The sequence below is a fragment of the Pyrgilauda ruficollis genome, unplaced genomic scaffold (assembly GCF_017590135.1).
Source record: "Pyrgilauda ruficollis isolate IOZ18807 unplaced genomic scaffold, ASM1759013v1 scaffold34, whole genome shotgun sequence".
Classification (NCBI taxonomy): Eukaryota; Metazoa; Chordata; class Aves; order Passeriformes; family Passeridae; genus Pyrgilauda; species Pyrgilauda ruficollis.
Window position 1 is genome coordinate 6,875,583 of NW_024524822.1, and position 18,410 is coordinate 6,893,992.

The window sequence follows — 18,410 nt, forward strand, 5'->3', positions numbered from 1 at the left end:
AGCATTGTTTCATCAGCTAATAGAGCTTGTTGACTTTGGCACGGGTACATGAAAGGAAAAGGCTTTATTTATTCATTACACATGCAGCCAAATTGGATGTTTAGTTTAATTCTTAGCTAAACTTTTCTGAATGACATGTGGTTATAAGGCTTGTTCTAAAGGACTGCTTCTCCTGTGGGCTGGGTGCTAAAATTGGAAAGAGCAGACAAACCTTTGGGCTAAGAAACCCTTTTCCCTGCATTTTTAGCCCATCTCATACAACTCTACCCACCTATATCTTTGTACACCTGTTTAGGTGCAAACAAAGGATTGTGGGTTTAGAGATTATTAAAACAATATTTTAAAGTAAGAAGGAAAAAATAATTGCTTCAGCAATGCTCTTCCAAAAGCATTTTTAAAGATGCAGCATGTTCTGGTGGTTAAAGGATGGATTCACCCCTTCTGGTACCCTGAGCAGAGACCCACAGCCCCTTCCCAGCCCACCAGAGTTCTACCTGGTTTTGTGTAGAACCAGGGGGCAAAGCACAAGGTATTCTCAGCTTTTTGACTGCCCTAGGGTTCAAGGATATCCTTTGGGCTAAGCAGAGCCTGTATACAAGTCCAATGGAAAATCCTTCCCAAGAAAAGCGGATATTCTCCCTCCTCCTTGAATAAATCAGCGCTATGCACTGCTGGTGGCAAACCCATCCTTGGATGTAGAACTCCCCTTTGCCCTTCATTGTGGAACCTCTGTGGCACTGGGGACAATCACTTTGCCTTTATGCCAGAATTCAGCAGCACAAGAAATTCACTCTGTGCTGTCAGATCACCTGTACACCCCTGGTGGGGTTGTAGGGAGAGAAAGAAGTGACTTTCTTTTCCCAGCTGCAAGGTGCTAACAGCCCTTCTTCCCCCCTGGAAGCCTCCAGTCCCTTAAATTAACACCTGGAAAATGCTCCCCTTTCCTTGAGGAAAGCCTGGAAAAGACAACTTGCTGCCATTTCCACCCAGGGGAAAGTCTCCTAATCCACCCCTTGCACCCATCGTGGCACTGCTTTTGAGTGTGGGAGAAAGAGCTGGAGCCTTTTGGTTCTGTTCCCACCCTTAATCACTCCTCAGCATCAGGGTTGCTGCAGAGGACACTGTCTGAAGTCAGGATCAGTGGCTCCTTGCCCTTGGGGCCAGACCCTTGGGTTGTACATTATTAGCTGCTCAGCAAATTACACACTGCTCTTCTCCTGCCACTGAGGCTACTTCAGAGTGCAGCAGGATCTTGGTGTTTTAAAAGGAAAGGCTTCACAGAAAAATGAAAGAATACAATTCAGCTTCAAATTAGAGAGTGCTGAGCAAACTGGATTTTCCCTCAACAGCCTGTAACAACTTCCTTAAATGTCCAGTTCGGGATTCATCTTGTTGTAAAGTGGGATGCAACTCCCCTAACAAGGATCATTTCCAACTGCTGATGGAAAAGACACAGTGATAAAAATGAAGCTGTCAAGTAGATTTAATTGGTACAGTGAGCAAGAAAGTTTTCCCCTACCTTGAAGGTATTCAGGAGGAGTAAACTACTTTTAAGAAAAGCTTTGCTCTTCAAAGGGAACAGTGTCCAGATGGGAAAAACAGAAGAGAATGGACTGAAGACTTGAGGGCAAGTGTGGCCAGAGCTGGGAGAGCAGTTCTTGCAGCAGCCCTTATACAGCAGCTCCAGGTACCACAACTTTCCATAGGCAACTTTTGAAGCCAAAGGTATTCAGGGAAATCCTCCCTATTTATTTATTTTAAAATCTGCATCGTATTCTATAGCATAGGTATGATTTTCCAATAAACTTTAAAAGGATTTCTCCCTACAGAAAATCCTGCCTGAGTGGGAAGAGGTGCTATCCTACCATGCTGTGGTTTCCCCCAGTGAAAGTCCAGTTCTAACCTTAGTTTCAGATCCCAAACCATCTTTTCACCATCAGCCTTTTGAGACATGGAGCTTTGGCTGGCCCAGTTACTCAGGCAGTTCAACACAGAGCACAGGTTTCTGTGTTGGAAAACCCCAAAGAGGCTTTTTCCTCCCCAAACCACACAGCACTGCTGGGTCACCATTCTGAAGATGTCTTTGGGGAGAAGCTACTTCCTGCAGAGCCCTGGCAAACAGCAATTTGGACTTCCAGCCTTCACCCCAGGTAGATGAGCCATCCCCTGCAGCCTCAGACATGTCCCATGAGGTTCCCACTCGTCCCCCCTCTTCCAGGCAGGGCCACCAACACACCCAGAGGGAACAATTGCAGCACTGACCCTGCTGCTGCCCTGCCCGTTTGGTGCCTCTGCACATCTGCTCAGTGCTACCTGCAGCCAGGCTCGGGGGAACCTCTGCCTTTTGCCTCAGGGGGGGATTTCTGCACTGCTCAGGCTCCAGCCACAGGGGCTGCTGGCCCAGGAGCTCCGTGCTGCAGAGTCACCGGGCTGGGTCTCATCCCCACCCATGCACCCATGCTTTGAGGAGCAGCTTTCCCTCTGCTCCCCTCCGTGGAGCAGCTCCAGCACGGTGCCACCGCTCCAGCCCAGGTGCTGCACACCCGGAGCTGTGGGGTCCCTGCTGCCCCGTGCTGAGCTCCACAGGGATGCTGCCACCACCGTGTCCAGTCCTGCCTTGGCACTTCCGTGTCCCAAAGGGAGAATTAGCACGGATTCAACTGGTTTCTGCTCCAGCCAGAGGGTTTGTACCTCCCCATCTGCTGGCTGAGTCAGCTGCTCCAGCTCTGTAGTGCTGCCAGCCAGGAGGTTTGGGGAGCCCTGTCTGAGGACAGGATCACTGTCGGGGTTTCAGGGACAGCCAGGATGTGTTTTGGGCTGACACAACTCAATCCAAACATCCAACAGGCACCTGCTGAATTGTTCCCCTGACACAGAACATAAAGCAGCCAAATGCTTTTCCCACAACGGCCAAGGCAGAGTGCTTGATGCAGCAGACTGACACAGGAGCCCTGCTCAGAGGCTGGCGTGGGTGCAGGGGTACCCATCACCCAGCTGTGCCCCCTCCACACACGCTCTGGGCAACATCTGCACCTCCATTTGAGAAGCACAGCAGAGCCTCCACTCCCCTCCCTTTTCCCACCCCCGGGCTCTGCATCCTGCCCTCCCCCATTCAAACTATCAGGGCCTCTCTTACAGAATAAATTATTAATAGCGGCGTAGCGAGCCTCTCTGCAAAGGCTGCATGTATTGAGCTTACAAGGCGCACAGGCTTTTAGAGAGCAGGACACTTTTCCTACTTCCTAAGCAATTTCTTAGTCCTGAATCAATAATGCACTCGCAGCCCTGCACACAGGTCGCTGCTGCCGTGCTCCTGCTGCTAGGGGCTGCGGACACAAATACATCTCTGTAGCAAGATGCAAGGGCTTAATAATCTGCCAGGGAAGGGATGGGGCAGAATCCAAGCAGCTTAATTTGTAAACAAGATTCAGGGAAGTGCCCTGGGAAGAGCAAAGCTTGCAAGTCCCCGGTACAGAAAGTCTGAGTTTGGAGACAAGCTAAAAAGCAGTCAATGGGATTAATCTGCTGTTTTTGAACGCATGCCCGTGGCTGCCAGCTGAGGGGTGTCTGGTTCATCTGATCCCAGGCCTAGGCTTGATCCCTGGCCTCTGATCCCGGGCTCTAGGTCACCCCACAGCCCCCAGTGCCCAAGGGGGAGGTTGAGGGGTGCAGGGAGGTGGGGGTGGAGGTGAGCCCAGGGCGGCAGGAGGGCTGGGGTTAGAGCAGCTCACCGGGGGATTAGCAGTTCACAAAGAAAGAGCTGCTCAAAAACGATTCCACGGGAGGCCGGGCTGCTGCGGGTGATGTGTGTGTATACCCAGCACAGATGAGATTATCTGCTTAGGAGTGGAATTTTCCGGGCAGTGTTAACCCTTGTGCCGCCCCCAAATCAGCTGCAGACGCCTCTCAGGACAGGGTGCTGGGCAGGGCATCCAGCAGCAGCAGCAGAGCTGCTCCCAGGCCATCCCTGGGCTTTGGAAATGGAGGTGCTGCTTCCAGGCCACTCTGCAAACAGCGTGCTCGGGGCCCTTCTTGGAGAGGTCACCCAAGGGCTGGGCTGGTTTCAGGCTGGAGGCTGAAATTCCTCCTGTAACCAGATTTTCTGTTTCTGGCTCAGCCAGAGTGGGCGTGAGGGGATTTGTGTCGGTGCAGGAGCTGCGTCGCCAGGGTGGACAGGTGACTTGGGTCAGCCTTGTGTGTGACAAGCTGCATCTCCCTCTGGATCCTCCCTTCGTGGAGAGGATGCTTCCCGCCTGGATGTCACCCTGGATGTGTCATTTACAGTGCAAAGACCAGTTCAGACCCTTTTCATGAGGTGCTGCCAGACCACAGGGAGAGTTTCAGACACAGCGTGGGATGAGAGCAGAGATTTCCTTGAGCCTCACATCAAGGCTGGGTGAGGGAGACACTACTTTGCCCTGCTGCAGGTGCCTGGGGGAGTTCAGTCCTCAGAAAGGTGAAGCCCACAATGCCTTGTGAAGCCCAGACCTGCTCCTGAAATCCCTCCCTGCCTCAATTTTCCCATCTGGAGGCAGGACATTGCCCTGCCACCAGCCCACCCTGTCTGGCACGGTGATGTTTCCCCAGGGCTGGTGGAGAGAGAGAGAAGGGCACGGTGCTGAGCCTGGATGAAATACTAACGAGATGCTTCTGGAATTCAGAGCAGGCTGGAGGGGGAAGGGGAAGAGCAGCCACCGTAGGGCTGGAATCTCTTCTCTGGCGGAGAGACGGGCCCAAGGGAGCCCGGGAGCCTTGAGCGAGCGGCGCTGCTCGGAGTATCTGCTTCAGGCCAAAGGGAAGAGGCAAAACAGCAAAATGTCTCGCTGAGTGCGTCCCAGAGTCTCACCCAGAGCCAGCGGGGCTGGTTCTGCTGACTCACCCAGCTGCTCTCCCAAACCCAGCACACAGGCAAAGCCTGTCCTAACGCCCCGGCCAGGGGTGACCTTGTGCTCGGACAGCCTCGGATCCGGCAGGAAGGGGAAGGAAGCGGAGGAGCAATCAATCCCCCAAACCACGTTCGGGGAGGAGATGGAGGGTGTGACATTCGGCTGAGCCAGAATTAGCAGCAGATCTGTGGAGGGACCCCATTTCCACCCTATTAATAATTCATTCCAGCTCTGCCTTTACCTGCTCATAAACAGCAAACAGCTTGTTAGCGAGGACGGTTTTCTCCCCTTTTGCTGTCTCTGCCTTAATAAGAGCCCCTTGCAGATGGCTGGGGGAGGGAGGGGGCAGGGGAAGGACACATCAGTGAGCAAAACACCCCACCAGCCCTCCCTGAGCTTTGAATCCTATCCCATCCCATACCATCCCATCCCAAGCTGCCCTTCCCCTGCAGAGGTGAAGCTGCAAAATAACCTGGGTGCCTTGCCAGAACCTTCCAACCCACGTGGGCCACCTCAAAAGGTCCCTTTGGAGGGGCACTGGGAAGAGGAGAGTGATGCCTGGAGGATGTGCAGTGAAGGCTTTGCTGGAGCATTCCCAGGTGGTTCTTGGGTTGCAGCTGCTCAAGCAGCCCATGGGAAAACTGCATCTTCTACCTTATGAGACAGCTCCTGTCTTATCTAAAATATAACTTGACCAAAGAGGTATTTTAAAAACAACAACCAAAAAGGCAGAAAATATAGCATCTTGAAGAAAGACTCCCCAGAGTCTCCACAGTCCAATGCTGTGGTGCTGGCTCCCTTAGGAGCCTCTCCCTGCACGCTGACAGGCATCCCAAAGCTGTTCCTGAGATGTTCTCCAGGTTCCAGTCACAGCTGTGCACTGGGGAAAGCCCACTGCCCGCTTGGGGGACAGGGGAATCAGTGCAAAAACAGTGGACCTGGCCAGGCAGATCCCAGTGTCCCCCCATGTCCCTCAGAGGAGGGCACAGACCCTCACCTGGGCTCACAGGGAAGGGGATTTGTGGGGCTCTTTGGCACAAGAGGGGCCTCGTGTTTCTCCTGATCCCTCTCCATGCTCCCAGCCCTCTCTGCAGTGAGTTGTTCCACTTGCCAGCTGTTGGAAATAATCGCTGTAAATTAATTACGGTTGTTTCACCCCTCTGATCCCTCCCAGCCCATGAATAGAGTGAAAATTAATTGTCAGAGAGTATTTCCAGCTTTCTTAGAGTCCCACCCTGGCCACTGGCAGGTTACAGTTTATGCCCTAAAGCATGAGATTTAATTACTCACAAATGTTATTTTTGATCATAAAATCACCTTGTCTTGTCATAAATCCAGATAGAGCAGTTGAACCCTCAGATCAGGAGCAGCAAGAGTGAAAACACCCTGAAATGTCATTAGGACGAGCCTGTGTTTTCTCCTGGGTAAATGCAATTCTGTTTGGGAAGCAGCACCACGTCCTGGAGTGATTATTGGAAGAAAAGCCAAGGAAGTCTCCCAAAACACACATCACTCAGGGTGGCCCTTGTCAGAAATTTATGTTGCAGAAAATGGGTTGAACTCTATGTTACTGGGGAGGTTCAGGGTGGCTGGCACTGGAGCTGGGTCAGGCACCTTCCCTGCTCAGAGGGTGATTTCCCTGTGCTGATTTCCCCACACCAGAGCAAACCCAGCAGGGGAATGGAGAGCCCTGTGGAGCCCTGGAAGAGGCAGGAAAGCTGGAGCAGGGGATGGAAGGGAAGTGAAGCCCTGCAGCTCAATCTCAGCATGAGCTGGGGGCACTCAGCCGAGTGCAAATCAGGAAAGGAAATGTGCTGGGAAGGTCATTCCAGCTCCACCCCGCATCCAACGTGGTGCTGGGCAGGGGAAGGGAGAGGGGAGAACAGAACTTTGGGAGGAATGTGTTCCAGAACATCCACAGGACAGGCAGGAATGGAGTGGGCTGGCCGTGGTCCCCTCTGCAGCTTGGGGACCCCCATGTGCCGTGGCCACCAGCCCTGCCCGTGACAGACAGGGGAGGGGAGGCTGCAGGACACCTGCAGTGGCACTGCTCCACAGTGAGGACATTAGCAGGGCAGGAGGGATCAGGTGCACATGGAGATTTTGCTGATCCCCTTGTTTTTTGCAGGATTTGGAGGAAATTTGATACCAATTTCAGGACTCAGTTGCAGCACGAGGAAAACGCGGGGACTTTGTGAACCTCGCCTGCTGCCCTTTGAGCAGGAATTCAAAGGCAGAGTGTAGGTGTGCCGAGGGAAGCTGAAGGGCCTTGGGTGTCCCCAGAGAAGCAGAAGGGCCTTGGGTGTCCCCAGGGAAGCAGAAAGACCTTGGGATGCTCCTGAGAGCTCCTTAAGCATCACAGCTGGATGTGCTGGGGGCTACAGAGGGAATTGTCTCCTCCGGGGTGGAGGTTCAGACCAAGGTTTCCTTGGTCACAAGCAGTCCCAAGAAGGAGGGAAGGAGGTTCCTGTGCTGTCACCTGCTTTTCCTGGCTCTGCAGGCTCTTTGGGGGGTCTATCAAACAGCCCCCAGTCCCAACCAGAGCCAGATCTTGCAGGAGAGCCTGGAGACACCCAAGGTCTGAGAGGTCTCTGGCTGGGTTTGAGAGCCAGTTCTTAGAGAGAAAAAAACACTCCAGAAGAAAGTACCCAAGAGAAACCCACAAACTAGCACTGATCTTTGTGCTGAAGGAATGCTTTTGACTTTTCCCCCTTTAATAAAAATCTTCCTATAATGCATCAAGGATTTCCAGCCCCCGCCCCCCCCCACAATTAAAAAAATACAAAGTTTTGTTTTCCAAAACTCATCCAAGTTGATGGGACCTTGTCATTACTCTTATTAGGAGACTGTAATTAAATACAAGTAGTCCCAGGGTGCTCTAGGTTTTGGCAGAGGCCTTGGTTTAAACACAATTCCATCAAGCAGAAGAGATCCCCAAAAGCAAAGGAACTCCAGGACAATTCTCAAGACACTATTAAACAAATCACACCAGGTATGAGCTGTGATTGAGCATCCTTGGCTGAGCAGTACAAACTCTCACATCATCTACTCATTGTTCCTTGCTCAAATCTTGTTGGATTTTTTCCCCTTTAATATTATTATTATTATTATTATTAATATTTTTTTTCTTCACTGTGCAGCTAGTGGTTGCAATTGCTTTCCAGCTTCCCTTTGGCATGGAGATCTAAAAGCTGCAGTCCTATTTCTGTGCAGCTTTCACCATTCACAACAGATGTCTAGTTTGTTTAAAATATTCAACAGCCTAATGATTAATCAAGCAATTGCACCTACAAAATTATATAATTTTATGCTATGAGGCTTAAAAATGGTATTATCTCCTAGGGAAAAAAAAATAAATAAAAGGAACTTTTGCGCTCATTAAGAGCCCTAAAAACCATCTGGGCTTTGTAAAACTGAGGCCTTTTGTTGTGGCTGCTTTCCCCCATTCCCCCCTTCCCAGCAAGGTGGGGAGCAGCTTCTCTGCAGCATCCTGGATTCCTGTTATCCTGCTTTGTCAGACCAATATCTTGTTTCTTAAGAAATCCTCCTCAAGGAGCAAGTCTCTGCTGTCACCTTCAGAAAGTCCCTTTTGCAGCATTTCTGCCCAGGAGTGACTCCAGGCACCAAGAGGAGGCAAAACCCAGGGGCTGGGTCGGCAGGCACCAGGGCTGGGACACAATTCCAGCTCAAGGACTGGGCTCATGGGAATGCACCTGGATCAGGACAACCCCCAGTGTCACCCCAGGCTGGGATGAAGCACTGAGAGCAGCTCTACCAAGGAGGATTGAGAACCCCAGGGTCTGAAGAGGGTTTACAGGAAAGATGGGGAGGGCTCTTTATTATGAATTGTAGTGTTAGGACAAGGGATAAGATTCAGGTTAGCTATAGGGAAGAAAACTTTTATAAAGAGTGTGATGAAATACTGGCATGGTCAAACCTCAAAGGTGATGGGTGTCTGTCTCATCTGTGGAAACATTCAAGGTCAGGCTGGATGGGGCTTTCAGCAGCCTGACCTAGCAGGAGATGTCCTTGCCCATGGCAGGGGGTTGGACCAGATGACCTTTAAAGGTCTGTTCCAACCCAAACCATTCTCTGATTTGGCTCACAGAGGCACAACCTTACCATGATGCCATTTTTTAGGACACTGTGTCCTCAACAAGGCTCTCACAGTTTGTCCCCTGGAGATTTGCCCTTTTGAACTGAACTGGGGCTAAGCAAGGCTGCAAAACCCCCAAAAAGTGCCCAACCAGAAGAGCTGGAGAGCCTGAAATCTGCAATGTTTAGTTGCTGTGAGGACACTCACGACTGATTTAATAGCATGAGACTCAAAGTGAACTGGTTTATTTTAAGCTCACTGAGACCAAGTTTGCCTGGCTAATGCATCCTGACTTTTAGATTGAAGACTTAAATATCTCAAGACTTTGGACAGATTCTTTGGAGGACACACAGCTTGGAGGAGGAAACCAGATTCAAAAATAATACCTGGAATTGTTTCAATAGTGCTATATCTGATCTTACCAGGACCAGGGCAGCAGCCAAAATGTGGCCATCTGTTTCCGCTCCCCCCTGCCCTCCTGGCTGACTCCAAACCACCCCCCCAGCAGAAAAGGCACTGAGCATCCCACAGAGGAAGGACAATTCAATAAACCTAACCCCAAAAAGGAACACTTCATTTTAGCACAGGAAGCTGTAGTGGTGTGACTCTTCAGAGGCTTTTGAAGCTCTCCCCCACCTTGTCACCTGGAGGTTATTTTTATGTTTGCCCTGTTACAACCACACACCTCTGGAGCCATTTGCTCCCCCCGGAGCATCAGGGTGGTTCAAGAGACCTTTGGGGGTGCTGCCAGGCTGGGATACACAGGAGCCAGCAGGGATTGTGCACCTCCATTCCCTGGCATGAGCATGTGGCAGAGTTTTCACTCCTCTGCTCCCTGCTCCTGACCTGCCAGGACGCTCCCAGGGCCAGCCCTGCTCCTCCAGACCATGAGGAGGGGGGATCATGCTTGATCCGACTCAGCTGCTCCAGGGAAATCTGTCCTGCCTCCCATCCTGGCCAGCCTTTTGTCTGGGTAATGTTTCCTTGGTGTGGTTTCATCGCAGAGCCTTTTGTTTGTTTAATTTGGCCACTCCAAAGAAAGCTTTGATAGGAGCATCATCCACAGCCCTGGAGGTGGCCACTGTGGCCATGCTGGGCACAGCTCAAGGGGAAAATACCCAGTGAGATTCATCTCACAGCAGCTCAAGAAGCAAATACCCAGTGAGATTCATCTCACACCAGCTCAAGAAGCAAATACCCAGTGAGTTTCATCTCACACCAGCTCGAGGGGCAAACACTCAGTGAGATTCATCTCACAGCAGCTCAAGGGCTGTGCCTGCTGCACACAAGGAAGGAAAGGTTCATGGCAAGAGCTCTCTTGCCAGGACAGCTCTGAGACACAGACCCTGCTCAGACAGAGCCTCTGAGCAGCTGGGCAGTTTTGTCAGGGAGTTTTCTGCTGCCATCCCAAGCCAATCCTCCACCTGCTGCCCCCTTCTCCAGACAAGAGGCAGGAATGGACCTCTGGGATGGTCTTTTCAGGACTGTCACATTAAGCCATCTGTATGGCCACATTGACATGAGGACCATACTGCAACACAATATGTTGCCTCAGCACAGGAAGCACACTCAGAGCCCCCAGCACTTCAGCTGAGGGGGATTTTTCTGCCTTTTCCCTCAGCCACTGCTGTAAAGCTGAGCTGAGAGGCAGCTCCATCCCCCAGCAGGAAGCTGTGTCTCATTAGCAGAGGTAAACAATTCCTCTGAACGTGACGAGTCAGGAGAGCATATTAAATGTGTCAATATCTCAGGGTTTTTTAATCCCTACTCCAGAACAGCTTGTTGTGGCAGGAGAGGGCCCCCCAGAGCCCCAGCACAGCCCAGCTGGCATCTCCCCATCTTTGAGGGGGTTGTGGGGTGCCTTCACTTCTTAACCTCACCCACCCAAGCAAGCCTGAGCACTCCACTGATTTCTCTGGTCAGTTATCACAGCTGCAAACAAACAAACAAAATAAATAAATTTAAAAGTAAATAAATAAATAGATAAATCAATCAATCAATCAATAATCCAGCTATTTGCTTTTAAAACACCAACCCAAGCACCCTATTGTGAGTAACCTCTCTGCTGCAGGGCAAGCACCCAGCAGCTCCAGTCCCAGCCCTTCCTTCCAGCACACACAGAAGTGGCAAAAGCCACACGTGGCCCAGGCTGAGGCTGTGACAGGAGGAACAAACCCCAGCATGGCATTTGCAGCTTCACTGCCAGGCAGGGGTGTGCCAGAGCGAGACTGGGTTGAAAGCAGTTTGAGTTTTGACCTGTTTTCTCATGTGCTGCTTTCCCTGGCAGCCTCGTGCACACCAACACCAACACAAGGTGTGCTGCACTTACGGAGTCCCCTCGTGTCCCCAGGGCTGCCTGCCCTGCACAGGAGCCTGGTTCTCACCTACACATCAGCCACTCGCTGCTTTGTTTTCCCCCGTGCTGACAGGGAGCCTCCTGCCTTGTTTGCACTGTGCTGCTCACCTGCTGCTCCAGACACAGAATTATTTGTGTCCTCGGGAGTTTCTCAGGATTCCTGGGTGCTGTGGCCTCCACTGACTTTGCAAACAGTTGTTTGCCTTCAGTGCACATCTCTGAGCTCTGAGGAGGCACCAAAGGCCCATTTTGCAGACACGGAGTGGAGAAGCTCTAAGTATTTTCCAAGACTTTTGGTTGCCTGGCAGGAGGTGGCAAAGCCCAGATTTTCCAAAGCACGTTGTGTTACTCAGAGGTTTCCACGTTCAAAGCACAGCCCCACTTTGCACCTGAGAGAATCCTCTTCCACCAGCCAGATCCCCTCCTCTGCTGTGCCAGGGCACCCTAAAAGCAGCTCACAGCACTCAGACTCCAGCAGTTCCCTAGCTCAAAGCCAGCCGTGGACACAGGAGCAGCCTCTTCCCACCCCTGCAGCAGCCAGAGACACACCCAGCCTGCTCAGATCCAGCCCTGCAGCTCATTTTTTGGAGCCTCCAGGTACCAGTATCAGCTCTCCACACCCAGGCACAGCCCTGGCACTGCAGGCAGTCCCCAGGCCAGGCAGGAACACACTGATCCCCACACACAGCACCTCCCCATGGCTCCCAACCACGCACAGAGCACCCACAAAGCAAAGCACAACACCCAGCTCAGCCTTACCTTGAAAGCTGCTGTGCTCAGGAGAGCCAGACCTCACCTCCAGCAGGCTCCTCACCTCCAGCCAGCAGCTCTGAGCAGCTCCAGCTGCTTTATCACCTCCTCCTCCTCTGCCAGGTGCCTCTGCCTTCCTGAGCAGGGTCCCACAGCAGCAGAGCCCGCTGTCATACCAACCCCTCTCCCTCCCCAATCCTTTGGATTTTGATTCTGAGAGGGAGGAAAAGTGACAGCAAAGAGATGCTTCACATGCAAAAAAAAAAGGATTTGCTGTGTGTTGCAGAGTTTTTTGTGGTGTGTACCCAGTAGAACACAGCCCTACACAATCCCCACGTGCTCACTCCTGGAGGCAGAGGCTGCAGGGGGGTGATGCTGGGCTTTAACAAACATACAGGTGAGCAATAAATAATAAATAAATGCATTGGCACAGCTGCCCACCCCCAAACTTCAACATGACCTTGGCACTGTGTCCTAGTACAGCTCAGCACACGGGGGTGTGGAGGTTAAAGAGATGTTTTGTCCCTGCAAAACACAGCCTGGCTGTGCACTGGCACTTGTGGGCAAAATGGGATGGTTGGATGTTCTCTCCCAGTGCTCAGGCCTGGAGGACATTGTCACCTGGATGGGATGAGCCATCCTTCCCACCCTGTTCCCTGTGGGCAGGAGCACAAATTTCTGCTCTCTCTGCTACTGCTCAGTTCTGTCCCAGCTTGGAGCTGGAGAAATTGTGTTTCCCTCCTCCAGCTGTGCTCAGAGGCACTGGGGGGATGGTGTGGACTGAGCTTTTTCAGCCTCAGGAGCCATGAGAGGCAGGGGTGTGCTTGGAGGGTTTTAGCCATTCAGCTCCTCCAAGGCAGCAGGGGTGAGCACAGCTTTCTGTAGGCTTGTAAATCAGCCAAGCTTAACCCAGGTTTCCCAGAGACCATCTCAGGGAAGGAGCTTTCTATGAAAATTGCCCAGTGCCAAATTGAAAAGCCCTTTCCCAAAGGGCCTTTCAGAGGAAACAGCTCAGCCGTTCTTACAGCTGAGGCAAAGCCACATCTTTCTGCCTTAAATTCACTCTCAGAAACATCATCCTCCAGAGCCAGGCCCTGGCACCCTCCAGCTCAGCCCAGCAGCTAAGGCTTGATACAAGCAGCCAAACCAGTGCCCACACTGCCCATGCCGTGCCCAGGCTTTGCTTTCCTCTCTGGTTGATGGGGTCTCTGGGGTCCAGATGACCCCGAGGTGTTAGAGGGGGCAGCCAGAGGAGTGTCCTGGCTTCCGACATCTGGTGACCGCTGTTGTCATTCCAGGAGAACCCGTACCTGTGCAGCGACGAGTGCGACGCCTCCAACCCCGACCTGGCCCACCCGCCCAAGCTGATGTTCGACAGCGAGGACGAGGGGCTGGCCACCTACTGGCAGAGCGTGACGTGGCGCCGGTACCCGGAGCCGCTGCTGGCCAACATCACCCTGTCCTGGAACAAGAGCATCGAGCTGACCGACGACATCGTCATCACCTTCGAGTACGGGCGCCCCACCATCATGATGCTGGAGAAGTCTCTGGACAACGGGAGGACTTGGCACCCGTACCAGTATTACGCAGATGACTGCATGGAGGCCTTCAGCATGCCAGCACGGAGGGTCCGGGACCTCTCCACCACCAGTGCCAACAGGGTCCTCTGCACGGAGGAGTATTCCCGCTGGGCGGGCTCCAAAAAAGAGAAAACCGTCCGGTTTGAGGTGCGGGACCGCTTCGCCATCTTCGCTGGCCCCGACCTCAAGAACATGGACAACTTGTACACGCGGCTGGAGAGCGCCAAAGGGCTCAAGGACTTCTTCACCGTGACCGACCTGCGCATGAGGCTGCTGAGGCCCGCCCTGGGGGGCACCTACGTGCAGAGGGAGAACCTGTACAAGTACTTCTACGCCGTCTCCAACATCGAAGTCACCGGCAGGTAACGGCTGCTGCGTTTCTTTGTCTCTTCTCGGAGGGATGAGAAGAGGGTTCTTGCTGGAAAACTGAGCCATCAGCATTTCTGCCAACTGAGACATAACCATTTCTCCCTCTAACAGCCCTTCCCCGCAGGCAGGGCAGCAGATGTGTCCTTGCAGGGAGTGGCTGGGGCACCTCCAAGGCTGTGTCCTCCTGCAGCTGGTGCTGGGGGAGCTGGGACATGGCTTGGATGGACACTCAGGGTCTGAGTTCCCTCCAGTCCCCTGTCCCAGCTGTGCAAACACAGCTAGCCTTTGCCCAGATGTCTCAGGGGTGATGCTGGTGGATATGGGGAGTGGAATGAGGCTCACCCCACTGAGCTCCAGCTCCCTGCCAGTACAAGCAGGGTGGGTCGTCCCCAGTCAGTCCTGCACACCCTGAGCAGCCCCAGCCCTGGCAGATGAAGTTTGGGGTAAGGTTAAACCCCCTGACAGATCTGGGGCAGAGGAAGCATGAGGGGGTTTGTTTCTCCTGGGATTTGTTTTTCGTTTCTCTATACGATGCCATATGTTACGTTATGACATCAGCCGAAAAAGCAAAGTAAGGTGGAAAAGTGCCGAGATGGCTGATTTCCCATCCAGCTTGTGAGAGACTTACAGGCGAGAGGGGAAAAATCTCCCCATCACCCACCCCATGCTAACAAGCATCACCACAGCGACAGAGGAGCCGTTTGTATCGCTTCCAAACGGTTTGCTTCTGAGACTTGCAAGTAGAAATGTTTGCAGGTGCCACCGAGGCTGGCTTTGAACGGGCTCCAAGGGGAAGGAAGCTGCAGTGAGGGATGGGAGAGCCCTTTCCACCTGCCAGGGCAGGCAGGAGGCAGCAGTGAGAGTCTTTCTCACAAGCAGCTGTGGCTCTCAGCTGGGCTGGGGGCATTTTTGGGTGCCCACGGTGGGGATTGCTCAGGGAGGAGCCCTGGGAGGGCTCAGGCATGTGGGCAGAGGAGTGGGAGAGCACCTCCACATGTGTGTGGTAAATTAGGACTGAATGTTTGATGTCAGTGCTTGTGCAATGAGCTTTGGCTTCAGACAACCAAGATCAGCACAGACAACCAAGGACTTGTTACTGCTCCTACAGCAGCCTGGGGATGCTTGATGCTTCAAAGAGTTAAAATGCCCTTGGTGTCCCGTGAACACCTTCCTCCTCTGAGCCATGCACCTTTCCTGCCTGCCTTGGGCAGGATTTGTTGCTTCAAATACTTTGATTTGAAGGAGGATTTGTTGCTTCAGTACTTTGGACTTGAGGCCACGCTGGTGGGATTCTCCCCAATCCAGCACTTTGCTCTCAGTTGTCCTCCTCCCCAGCCCCCCATCAGCTTTTGAATTCACTGGCCAAATTTAATATAATTTAATAGCAACAGAGGTTGGTTCAAGACAGAAAATCCCTAAAAATTCTGTGAAAAGAGGCAGCTAGGGAAGGGGATGAAAACCCCTTTCAAACACACCCAGGGCTGGAGCAGTCACAACCTCTGCGAGACATCCAAAATTCCAGCCCGAGGGCGGCTGGGGGCGGGGATGGCCGGGCTGCGAGCGCCCCGGGGAAGCTGCAATGCTGCTTTTTAGCCGGGGCCAAGGCGAGACAGGTTGGGGTTTGTTGGCCGATCCCCGCCGGCCTCTCCCGGCGCTGGCGCCGTGCCGCCGTGGCCGCCTGCCCGCGGCTGCTGCAGCGCAGCGGCTCCGGCTCCGCTCCTGGCTCCGCTCCCCAAAAACTGCCCGACCGCATCCTCCTGGGCACACCCTGAGCGCATCCTGCAGGGCCGCAGGGAGGAGAGGGCTTTTCCTTGGCTGGGAGCAGGGGAAACGCTGAAATGTGCTTTTATCAGCTCTAAGTCCGAGTTGTGAGCTGCAGTGAGATGCTGCTTTGCGCTGCTCCGGCTTGCTGGGCTGGCTCCCAGGAGAGAGGGACACTCGTGCTGGACAGGGACGAGGGCAGTGCCTGTCCTCTGCTGACTTTTCCAGCCCCCACGGGTGCAGGGCAGGGAAGGTGAGCAGCTGAGGAGCTGTGGATAAGTGCTGTATAAGATGGAGAAGCTCCCTGTGAATTTACTCTGCTCCTGTGATTATTCCAGTCCCAGCAAGCAGGTTTTTGCACTGAAAAGCAATCTAATTCCAGCTGTAAGCAAAGCCAGTTACAGTGCAGGGACTAAAACCAAATTAAATCTAGTGTATGGCTCAACAAGGGATGGGTTATTGAGAAGAAGAGAAGAGAAATCAATGTGAGCCTGACAGGAGCACTGTGCAGGGAAGGGGGGAGGCAGGGTGGGCAGGGATGGGGATGGACACACACTGCCTCTTCCAGGACATGTTGGAGGAACAGCAGGAAAGTGCCTAGATAAAAGTGGGGTGGTGGTAGGGATCCACTACAGGGGGCATGGAAACAAGAGGGAAGATGACTGTGAAGAAATGAAGGGTCAAGGGCAAAACACAGCCAGAAAATTCCACCTGGAGAGCAGAGTGAGCAGCCCCGAGAGGCTGAAGGAGCCGTGTCTGGCCACAGTGTGTGGCAGTGTGTGCCCTCAGAGTGTGGCATTGCCTGTGTCCCTGTACCACACCAGGATTTTGGCAGTGCCCACGGGGTGATGAGGCACTTGGCAGCTCATTTCCAGTTGACATTCATGGTCAAGGGAAGAGAAAACTCTTTGTCCTCAGAGCAGACCATGAGCTCAGGTGGCTTCTTGTGCTGCTGCCTTCCCTGGTGGGTTCAGAGCTTTCTGTGATCCCCTCAGTCCATGCACTCCTGGCCCCCATCCAAGCACACCCTATCCTTCACACCAAGGAAAACTCCTCACCATGATCTCCCAGAGCTTTTGGGAAAAGCAGGAAGAGAACAAAAGACATGGGGACAAGGGGAAAGAGTTTTCTGCCTTCTCTTGTCCTGTAGGCCAGAGCATCTGGTGAATCCTGGGGGTCACTGCTTCATTCCTGGGCGTGGGGACAGTGGGCTGCTCCCTCAGGGTCTCCTCTGCATCTCCTCCTCCCACAGCCTCAGCCAGCTCTATCTCTCCGTGCATGGCTGACAATTTATTTTTACTCTCTTTCTTCTTGCTATCTTTTTTCTTTTCTTATTTTTTCCCCCCTTTCTTCTTCCATCCTGTCCCTATTGATCTGCAGAGTAACTGGAGATGCAGAAGAGCCAGGACAGGAATAGACACAAGCAAGCCCTTGGTCTGTGTGCTGTGTGTGTGCCAAGCAGGGTGGGGAAGGGAAGTGGAAGAATTTTTCCCCACAGATCTCTCTATTCACTCCTTAATTTTCTCCTCGGTGCAGCAGTGAGCTCAGGCACGGGTGAATGAGCTTTCCCTGGCTGGCAGAGCTGTGGTGAGAGCCACTGGTTCTGCTTCCATTGCACACTGGGTCTCTCTGGAGTAATTTCCTCCCCTTCAGAGCGTCAGTCAGTGCCGTGCTCAGCAGGGCACGCTCCATCACGGAGACATTAATAAGCTGTAATTGAAGTTAATGTGCCATGGCCAGGACATGTGGATCCAGTTAGGAGGAATCAGATTGAGCAGAAGTGAATCAATTTTAGGCTGGTTATTAGGATTTCTCCCCTCTGTCCTGCCCTGCCCCAGTGCATGCACTGTCTGTCTGTCTGTCTGTCCATTCTGCAGTGATGAGCAGTCCCTGGAGGAAGGCAGGAGGAGGAAGCACCCCTCATCACTGGAACAGAGCCTCCTCTTGGGCTGTGCTCAGGCCAAAGAGGCACCAGCAAGATGAGGTTTCTAGTTTTGAAGTGGCATTTCCTTTCCTCACTTCACCAATTGCTCTTCTTAGGCTTTCCTTGGCCTTCCTTGGCTGCTGCTTTGCTCACAGAAAAATTGAAGGAAAAGGCCCTTTGTGCTCTCCTGCTTCTTTCCCTGGTGTGCTCTCAGTGCAGTCTCATGCATGGATGCTCTCCAGGAGGATTTTCTCTCCACATGACTTGGACAGTTTGTGCTGGTGGAGCAGAACAGCTTTGGCCAGCCTGTTATCCTGGTGCCAACAGGATGAGGCACTCCAGACCTGGAGGACCAAGGCCACTCCCAAAAGCACCTCCTGCAATAAAAGGAGCTGGAAATGGTCAGTGGTACCCACATGCAGGGGATGTATTTTTCTGCATTTGTGGTGAGTTTTGAGATGTGGAGAAGGTTGATGCTGCATTGCTGCTAAAGATGAATGAATTCCTGGTCACTGCCTCCTTCTCTCAATGAAGGCAGTTCAGTGCACTTCCCCTGTGGCTGTAGCTCAGCTCTAACCAGGGGTGCCAGCACAAAGCACATCCCCACTGCCCCTGAGCTGCTTAGCCCTGGCTGGACATTCCTTCTTCTGGCTCTGGTGTGGGAGACCTTCCAGCTGATCCTGAATTC

The 18,410-nt window shown here is 52.8% G+C and overlaps 1 protein-coding gene across 1 annotated transcript in view; it reads left to right on the forward strand.

Moving 5' to 3' along the window:
* NTNG2 (netrin G2) overlaps nt 1–18,410 on the forward strand; it is a 47,188-nt gene that overhangs the window by 7,542 nt on the left and 21,236 nt on the right. The window contains exon 3 of the mRNA XM_041475205.1: nt 13,387–14,030. Within this exon, the coding sequence (XP_041331139.1) occupies nt 13,387–14,030 (644 nt within the window). The remainder of the gene's footprint in view (nt 1–13,386; nt 14,031–18,410) is intronic.